The sequence below is a fragment of the Schizophyllum commune genome (genome assembly GCF_000143185.2).
Source record: "Schizophyllum commune H4-8 unplaced genomic scaffold SCHCOscaffold_7, whole genome shotgun sequence".
Classification (NCBI taxonomy): domain Eukaryota; kingdom Fungi; phylum Basidiomycota; class Agaricomycetes; order Agaricales; family Schizophyllaceae; genus Schizophyllum; species Schizophyllum commune.
In genome coordinates this window covers 1366511-1375680 of record NW_026089544.1, presented here as the reverse complement: position 1 = coordinate 1375680, position 9170 = coordinate 1366511, and the positions used below count along the sequence as shown (strand labels likewise).

General features: G+C 58.5%; 3 protein-coding genes across 3 annotated transcripts; 2 read left to right on the top strand and 1 right to left on the bottom strand.

Annotated features, from left to right (window-relative positions):
* Window positions 1–1101: 1101 nt before the first annotated feature.
* SCHCODRAFT_02629146 (carbohydrate-binding module family 13 protein) lies at window positions 1102–1757 on the top strand. Its single transcript, XM_003030896.2, has 3 exons — window positions 1102–1205; window positions 1266–1467; window positions 1522–1757. The coding sequence occupies exons 1-3, from the start codon at window positions 1115–1117 to the stop codon at window positions 1649–1651; spliced, it is 423 nt and encodes a 140-aa protein (XP_003030942.1). The 5' UTR covers window positions 1102–1114; the 3' UTR covers window positions 1652–1757.
* A 160-nt stretch (window positions 1758–1917) lies between these two features.
* Window positions 1918–6427, top strand: SCHCODRAFT_02629145 (uncharacterized protein). Its single transcript, XM_050345512.1, has 14 exons — window positions 1918–2072; window positions 2167–2346; window positions 2395–2490; window positions 2543–3501; window positions 3555–3695; window positions 3751–4131; window positions 4214–4436; window positions 4488–4890; window positions 4946–5656; window positions 5708–5835; window positions 5891–5926; window positions 5982–6090; window positions 6137–6200; window positions 6255–6427. The coding sequence occupies exons 2-14, from the start codon at window positions 2235–2237 to the stop codon at window positions 6285–6287; spliced, it is 3396 nt and encodes a 1131-aa protein (XP_050199655.1). The 5' UTR covers window positions 1918–2072; window positions 2167–2234; the 3' UTR covers window positions 6288–6427.
* Window positions 6428–6929: 502 nt separating this feature from the next.
* Window positions 6930–8661, bottom strand: SCHCODRAFT_01154428 (uncharacterized protein; the record flags this gene model as incomplete). The annotated part of the gene is made up of 7 exons (XM_003031292.2): window positions 6930–7002; window positions 7054–7119; window positions 7176–7339; window positions 7537–7896; window positions 7961–8263; window positions 8315–8550; window positions 8598–8661. 6 exons carry the CDS (start codon window positions 8659–8661, stop codon window positions 7056–7058), a joined length of 1191 nt encoding a protein of 396 aa, XP_003031338.1. The 3' UTR covers window positions 6930–7002; window positions 7054–7055.
* Window positions 8662–9170: the final 509 nt, after the last annotated feature.

Here is a 9170-nt window from a genome sequence, read left to right as displayed (position 1 = left end):
TTGAGGTGACCGCCATTGCTCTCTTTGTCCTCAAGATTGTGCACTCAATGATGCGCGAGTTCTGGAAAGCGCAGTAATGGTCCTTTCCACAGACACTGGAACATCAACCGTGACATCACGTAAAAGGGTCGCATCAATGTGACCGGAGATTTCCGGCGGAAGTCCATGCGTCACCGCTCTTCTCAAGCGGCCGTCTTGGCCAGGCCATCCTATCTGACCTTCCTTCGCACCCTGAATCTCAGACTGATGTTGAAGATGAGCGAAATTACCGCAGTCTAGCTGCTGTTCCGAGCTTACGAGCTAGCAAGCCGCAATCATGGCACCAAGAAAAGAACAATGAACATCGCTTTATTGGCAAGGATCTCTCCCCTCACGGCACTCCACGCCTACGCCATCATTGCCTACGCCTACAGACTGTCATACCTTACAACATACGTGCGCATTGCCTCTGCTCTTCTCAAGGGGCCGGACTAGTAGGACCGCATCCCCTCAGGGACTCCAAGCCTCCCCGCCACCGCGTTCTGGTCGCTTGCAGCTCGCATACATGATAAAGGTCGCGCAGTAAAGGGCAGCACAGGGAAGCTTGCTCGCATAACGGGCACTTCAGGCGCACGTTCTGTTCATTTACGCGTATCGATACGCATGGGTAGGACGACATACCAATAGCACCATCGATAGAACGCAGGGAAGACATTTGTGGCCACCATTCCCCGCGCGCGAGGCCTGCGCAGCGCGCACGGGGCCGCACCACTGACCCAGCCGCGCCATAGCCACACCCCCTCGGCCCCTTCACCATCATAGCCACCACCCCTCGCCATAGACACACTCCCCTCGCCATAGCCACACACCCCTCGCCATAGTCACACACCCCCTCGCCATGACCACACCACCCCGGCTATAGCCACACCACCCTTCGCGATCGGCAGGCATCCTGGCCCAGGTCCGTCGTGCCGCATTGACAGCCGCTCCGAGGGTCGCGAGGGTGGTGATGACGTAGATCGACGTCCGGGAGGGTATAAAGGGAGGGAGGAGGCTGGGTTCTGGTTCTTCAGAACTTGTCTTCGAACTCTCACATCCACCTCACCTATCCACCTCACCCAAACACACTCTCATCATGGTCGAAATCGAATCTGGCCGCCGCTACTACATCACCAACGCCAAGGCGGGCACGGTCATTGACCTGAACGCGATGGACAACTACACCAGTGCGTCGATGGCGTAGATCTCCTCGTTGTGGGCGATGTCGACTGACCGTACCCTCACAGTCGTCGGCTGGAACAACAAGAATGGGGACAACCAGAAGTGGGAGCTGCAGCGCTCCGAGAACGGCTGGCACATCAAGAACGTCGGCAACGGGACGTACCTCGGCTTCGACGGTGATCTGCACGAGGGCACGCGCCTGACGTCGTGGAGGGACCCGTGCGACTGGCAGATCTGGAAGGATGAGCAGGACCCGTCGGTCTACCGGTGAGTCGACTTCATCGCGGTCCATCGAGCGGTGTTATTGACGATGCGGCGTAGTCTCTTCATCCCCAACACCACCCTCAACATCGACCTGTCCGACCACGGTAACGCGCACCCTGGCACCGCGATCACGCTCTGGGGCAAGTGGGAGGGCCGCCACCAGTGCTGGCGCTTCGACGAGGCTTGAGATGGCCTCGTCGAGATCCTCTAACGAGAAGAAAAGGCATGTAACATAGTGGTCTGATGAATGGACTGTAGCATTTTTGGACGGATATTGGCTCGACTTTCTGGCCTTTTGAGTGGACTTCAAGCAAGCTTGAGGTTGTGCGCAGAAAACAAAGCCTTCCTTTTCGGGATTAAAGTAACAGGCTCGGACCCGTATTCCCGAGTCACGCGCACGTGGCGTTAATGGGCGCGTCGCTAGCCAGCTCGCGGCTTGCTTTTGCCCACCATCTCTCGCATTTTTATCGTCTCCAGCTTCGCAATGGCCTCCCGAGGAGGCACGAAGCGCATGACGCCAGACAATATTATAGAGATACACGACTCGGACTCAGAACCAGAATATGTTGCCAGCCCACCGCACAAACGGATGAGGACCACAAATGCAGGTGCGTCGCGGTCTTTACGCGTCCTTTGTGCGTGCTTCGGGAGGTCACACTATAACTGAGCTCTGGACTCCCTTTGTGCACGTGAACTTCTTAGCAGCCGCGTCCACTAGCAAATTAAGCGCCCAAGTTAGCGCCACCGCCAGCAAGAGTAGATTTGACGCTATGGGTTCTGCGAACACGAGCCTGAAGGGCAAGAAGCGCTTCGATGCAGATGTCGAGGATATGAAGCGTGCAGCGGAGGCTGGCCTGTCGGTGAAAGGGCTACGGGTGAAGAGTGCGTGGCTGGTTGCTACATCCTGAATGAAGCACTGATCGACTTTAGCATTCCGCCCCGGTGAGGATGAAGGATCGATTGAGATGTCCCTGGTGGACGATCAGAATGCGGCGCCTGTCTTGAATCTGAATCTCCTTGTGTCTGGTAAGCGCTGCAGCTCGCCCCAATACGCAGTTGCCTCAATATGCTCTTGCAGACCCATCGGACTATCCCAAAGGTCACTCCTTCTTCTCCTACTGCCCAGATGGCGGCCCACCAGACCTCTTCCGTGACATCCTAGACGACCTGGCCACCGCCCCCTCCCGCCCTATCGCCACGACTATAGAACGCCTCGTCACGCAAGTAGCGAACGCCATGAATCCCTCCGCCGCGTCCGACGACGAGGACCCCGCGGAGGACGACGACGAAGACGACAGCGTGATCGACTACGACGCGTTCGACTACGAGCCCGCCGCGCCCTCCACGAGCGACAACCACCGCGAGCGGATGCGCGCGCTCCAGCACGACTTCCTCGAGTGCGTCGCGTCCGGGTACACCGCGGGCATCGTGCGCTTCAGCGGGGATGACTTCTGCGTCTCCGTCTCCATCCCCGTCGCGCGCCTCGCCACCATGGTCCCCCCGCGCGCGCTCGTCGCGTGGGATCGGCGCCTGCTGGCCACCTCGCAGCACCTCACGCTGCTCATCGGCACGTTCCACGGCGGGTACCCGGGCGTCGACGCGCAGGGGCATATCATATCGGGCAAGGGCCTCGCCTCCGGCCTCAACTTCAAGGTCGGCCTCACGCGCAACTACAAGCCGAGCAAGGACGTCGCGCGCGACGCGATTCGTACGTTCGGGCTGATTACCGAGGATGCGGAGGACGAGCTGCAGAGGCAGAAGGAGGAGGAGGCGGCGGCGCGACTGGCCGCGCTGATGGCGGAGGGCGAGGAGGGGTCGCCCGAGCCGCAGCCACCGGTGGAGGAAGAGGAAGAGGAGGAGAAGTTCGATCGGTTCAGCTTGACGAGCTCGTTGGAGAGCTTGATGGAGCAGTCCTTTTTGAAGGTACTGCAGGTCAGGAAGGAGTTCGGCCTTGGTTGGGCCGGGGCGGAACTCCTGCTTCTCGAGTCGGACAAGCTACAACAGCGACCAGCAGACTTGTTCAAGTCGAGCAAGGCGGTACATCGCACTCTTTCCCTCCCGCCAAGCACTATGACTGACATCGTTTTCAGCGCTTCGTCGCAGAGGACAAGGAGGAGAGGAAGCTCGCGAAGACAGTCAAGCTGCCCGAGGACCCTTTGCGAGAAAGCGGAAAGCAGGACTCAATCAACCTGCCTCTCACCGCATACTCGTACTTGATTCGCAGACTTTCGGTAACACTTCCCCCTTGCACATCTTCTCAAAGACGGCTGCTCACCGCGCCGACAGCTTTGCACGCGCTACTGCCTCGTCTGCCACACCAAGGTCAAGACCGAGTTTGCAGCGCTCAAGCCCTACGTCTGCGACTCCGCCCTCTGCCACTACCAGTACTACATGCACAACCGGGGTCCCTCCATTGAGTACGAGATCATCCACAACCCGCAGGCCGTGGATTTGCTCGTCGCGCTGGCCTACTCGGCCGCGGTCGAGCAGGTGCTTGACGATCCTCTGCCGAAGCATTTGGGGCTGCGTGTGCCGGTGCCCAATAATGGGGATATCAGGGCTCCGCCTCCGATGCGTGGGGTGGTGCAGACTCAGCCGGTGGCCTTGGCTGTCGTGCAGCCTGATGCGGATGGCCTATGCGAGTTTGACAAGCTTGAGGTGCCTCAGGTGCGTCCTCGATCTGCGGCGCCGTCTATATACGCGACACAGACTACGCTATTGCTACGGTCTGCTAACATTCACCCTGCAGATGCGGTATGCCATCGCAAAACTCATCGAATCCCTGCCCAAGATCTCGGAGATGCGCAAGCACCTTATGAAGCGGATTGCGAGGGGGAAGTCGAAGCCCAAGCTGCACGAGGTGAAGCCGGAGGTGCTGCCGGCTGCCTGGACGATCCTGCGGTGGTGTGTTGCGTCGTGTCGGTCGTATCTTGAGGAGATCACGGACGAGGAGTACCTCATCAAGAATATTGGTATGCATATTCCTCTCCAAGCAAGGTCTGGTACCCTGACCCATACTGCAGACTCCGAATGGCGCCAATTCCGCTTCACCGTCGGCGCCCCAGACGCAGAGGCCCGCTTTCGCGCCTCCATCGAGGCCGCCGTCAAGAAGGATCAAAACGCGATGAACTTCCCCTCCATCTTCGCCTTCCACGGCTCTGGCCTGCGCAACTGGCACTCCATCCTCCGGCATGGCTTATGGTTCAAGGACATCGTGAACGGTCGCGCGTACGGGCATGGCGTGTACTTCGCGAAGGACGGCTCGATCAGCATGTCCACCTACGCCCAGCGCGGCACGAAGACGTGGGAGGGGAGTGAGGTGATACCGCTGCAGTGCACCGCGCTGGCGGAGATTGTAAATCTGCCGGGGGAGTTTGTGAGCAGAGATCCACATTTGGTGGTTGCGAACACGGATTGGATTATGTGGTGAGTGGAAGGCTGTTGTATACTTTGCTTTAGGTAAGCTGAGGCCTTTCACCAGTCGCTATCTGCTCGTGCGTTGTAGTCCGAGGGAGCTACCTGCAGGAAATGGTAAAGAGGCGACGGCCAAAGACAAGAAGGCCAGCCGTGTCCCCTTCGTGCCGCTGGATCCCTCCCATCGCCTCACGCTGAACAACAAGGCGATCGCCATCCCCGACCCGGCGCACCAGATTGACACCTTACTCGCCCAGCGCATTGCTGAACAAGACGAAGTCGCCACCGACCGCGAGGACCGCGCCATCTTCGAGTTTGAGGAGGACGCGCCCACACCGGCGCCCATGTCGATCGACGATTCGTCCGAAGGCGAGGACTACGGCGAAGCTGAGGACTACGACCCGGACGACGTGATCATGGTCTCGGACGACGAGGACTACAAGGTGCCCGCGCCGAAGGCGAAGAACAAGGACAAGGACAAGGACAAGGCCCCCGCACCCCGCGCGCCGCCCAAGGACGACTGGAAGCACAATCCGCAGTGGGTCGAGGAGTGCTTGCAGCACCTGATGCCCCCGCCGGTGGACGCGAACCCGTCCGCGACGATGGCGGTGCAGAGGGAGCTGCGCGCGATGCTGAAGGAGCAGGAGAAGGCGGGGAGTCTGAGCGAGCTCGGGTGGTATATGCCGCCGGACTGCATCTCGGACAATATCTTCCAGTGGATCGTGGAGCTGCACTCGTTCGACCCGGAGATTCCGATTGCGCAGGATATGAAGAAAGAGTGAGTGACCCGTCGATGGACAGTGGAGGGGTGTCACTAATGTGCCTGTAGGGGCGTGAACTCGTTGATCTTCGAGATCCGTTTCCCGCCATCGTTCCCGAATGCGCCGCCTTTCTTCAGGATCATCAAGCCGCGATTCCTGCCTTTCATTCAGGGCGGTGGTGGTCATGTTACTGGAGGTACTTACACACTTTGTTCTTCCCCTTGGCCGTCGCTCATCTCATGCCCTCGCAGGTGGCTCGATCTGCATGGACCTCCTCACTTCCGATGGTAAGCCTGCCTTTCCGCCACTTGTTGTCCGCTCAGCGCTGACATTCTGACGCAGGCTGGCTCCCCAGCTACTCCATCTCCGCCGTCCTCATGCAGATCAAGCTAGCCATCTCCAACCTCGATCCTCGTCCAGCGCGGCTGGCCCCGCGCGGAGACTGGAAGAGGTGCGCCGCACGTACATTCGGACGGTCTCTTACTGAGTACTCATAGGGAGTACAGGGTTGACGAGGCCCTCCAAGGCTACAAGCGCGCCGCTGCTACGCACGGCTGGACTGTACGTCGTCTGTCTATATCTCTCGGGTACAAAGCTGACAAGCTATCTTCTCAGGTGCCGGTAGGCTTTGAGAAGATGTTGCGCTGAGTGAACTTGCACGACTGACTGAATTATCCGACATCTTCCATCCATATCTTCTGCTTCCCATTTACTCATCTTGCTTCACGAACACTCACGCACTCATATTATTCTTGCATCATACCCTTGCAATCCATCATATCATCTTCCGCGCGCCCGACCTTCAGCCTCAAACCTTGGTGATCTGAAGAGGTAACGTCCTCTCATTACTGAGAAGGTATAGAAAGTACAGGAATCTACACGAGCACCCTACACAACGAGAAGCAATACAGAAAGAGCAGAACCAGCCACAAACACATGAAGCAAAGTGAACAAGATACAGTCTACCCTTCACGCAACCTCCCCCAACCAGTTTTGACACTGTTTCAGACGTTGCTGCGCGACTCATCAGCACCGCGCTTACAGTGGCCACGGCCGTTCCAGATACAGCGACGACGCCATTCCGGATACGGCGTCCAGGCCCATTCTCCAAGCCTACTCACCTCACTCAACCCCATCGCATCGCACACCATATCCTCAACATGCTCCCGCAGAATACGCCTCTTCGCCCGCCTAACCCACCGCGACTGATGCGCCCCCTCCTTCGGAAGACCGGCACGACGGGCGTCTACGATGTTCCACCGCGGGTCGATGACTTCTTCTTGCATCGCGCAGACGTCTACAAGGGCGCGCATGATGGCAGCAGCAGTGAGGACGGCGGCATCGTAGCGCATGAGGTCGGGCGCTGGAAGGCAACTTAATGGAAGGACACAACGACGAGCAGACAAAGACGAACCTCTACAAGCCCTGAACAGCATCTCCCAGGACCTTCTTCGCACAGCGTTCCATCGTCTCCAGATAGCTAGCTCAGCGCATCCGGAACGCTTCGGGTTAAGTTGTGTCGAAGCTTTGCTGAACTGGGCCTTCTCCGCGTCCGCTTGCTGATTCTCTGCCTCCTCCTGGGTCTCATAGTCCAGCACGCTCTGCAGCTCCGGCACCGCCAACCAGACATTGTCCATCAGCGGCTGCGGCGTCACGCCGAACGTGTAGTTGACGGATCGTAGGACGTCGCGCTGGCATTCCTGGTGGAACGTTAGCAACCGCCTCGAAGATAAGAGAACAGGAACGACTCGCTTCAAAGGTCTGGTAATCCATCTCATGCGGCGCAATTGCCGTGAACTCGTCCGCATATATGGGGAGCAAGGGCGGCAGGTTATCGCGGTGGAACTGCAGTGCCGCGTTGGTTGTCCCATACGCGCAATCACCAGCCACTACATACCTTCACACTCAACGCCAGCGCCCCAACAGCCGTATCCCACACAATCAGTCTCAGCCCATCAACCAGCTCCTCCGCTTCGTACTCCGCGAGATCCGTCTCGTAATCGTATTCCGCGTCGTGCGCGCTCGTCTGAGTTCCAGTGGCGGCGCCAGCCTGATCTCCAACGCCCGTTCCACCCTCCTTCGCCTCATCCGCGACCAGTCGCTTCCTAATTCTCTCGTCCACAAACTCGCCCCAATTACTTTCCTTCACCGTCTGCTTTAGACATGCCAGGAAGAGCACGACTGCCTGGAAGCGCGTCTCCGGGGAAGTAGCTAGCTGGTCGTACAGTTGCGAGTGGCGCCGCTTGGAGGGAAGGAACTAGGCGAATGTGATCAGTCGCGGCGAGCAGCGAAGAGGCGCAAAGAACATGTAGCAGACTCACCGTCAACAACCACTCCACGATCCTCAGCCTCATCTCTGATCCAATGACAAAGGCGTCCTCGAAGAGCGCCGCCTCGCCGCCATCTTCGTTCGCTTCCCAAATCCTTGCGCGCGAAGCCTTCGCCCGCTCACACAGCCGCTGAAGCCTCGCATCGGCGGAGCCAGGCTCAGCCGATGATGACTGTGAGCTGAATGCCGGCGAGCGGAGGACCGAGGGCGAGATGACGGGGAAAGGCGTGTTCGGCTCGGTGGGCACGAGCTCGTCATCTTCCTCAACGTTCGTTGGACGGGGCTTGGACTCAGGCTGTAGGATTCAGTTGAGTGAATGCGGGTACGAAGGGTCCACTTTGCTCACATCCGAGCGCAGGCTGCCGGCCTTGCGCAGACTGGCCGGGACGTCCGCAAAGGGCACATCCGCCGCCGAGGCTTGCTTCGCGATGAGGGTCTTAGAAGACGTAGACCGGCGTAAGCTCGTCGATAAAGCCAGACGACTGCGCGAGCGGACGATAGCATTCTGAACAGGCTGAGCAGCACCCTGATTTGGATGGATGTTCTCCTTCTCGTCGCATGTTTGCTGCGTGCTGATCGTTGCTTGCGATAAGTCATCAAGCAAACAAGGGCTGGAAATGCTGACGCACCACCCCAAGTGTGCAGGACTGTCCATCTTGACGCGCTTCGCCATAACAGAACCGGCGAGAGCATCATTAGTTGATCGAGAGCGCTTGAGCGGAAGGATGCGAGAAGGCGAATGAGCATCTTGAGCAACGAAAGGTCGAGGGGAGGTCGCTGTTCGTCTAGAAAAGTCTGTCGAGAGGTTTTGACTGGATATATGCGCCTGATGAGGGTTGCAATTTTGCTGCCGAGCAAGTTGTGAGCCCGTCGTCGGTAGAACAGCGCATGAGCCAGGGACAGTGTCAGGTTCAGAGGCTTGATAGGCTGTGGCATCGTGGTTGGAGACAATTTGAGGGGGTAGTGCTGCGGCCGGCTTGCTATTGATGAGGCGGGGTATATGCGCGTATTGAACAACACTGGAAGATTTGACGAGTCCTGGAGGGTGCTGAGGCTCAGGCAGGTCTTCTGACTGTCGTTCATCGTGCCGTTTCCTAGAGATCAGAGCGTGAAGCCGTCGCTTGAGCGTCATGGAAAAATCGTCGTCGGCAGGAGAGGCCAGTACGCATTCGCGTTCGATACCATCAGCGTCTTCCTTCTTG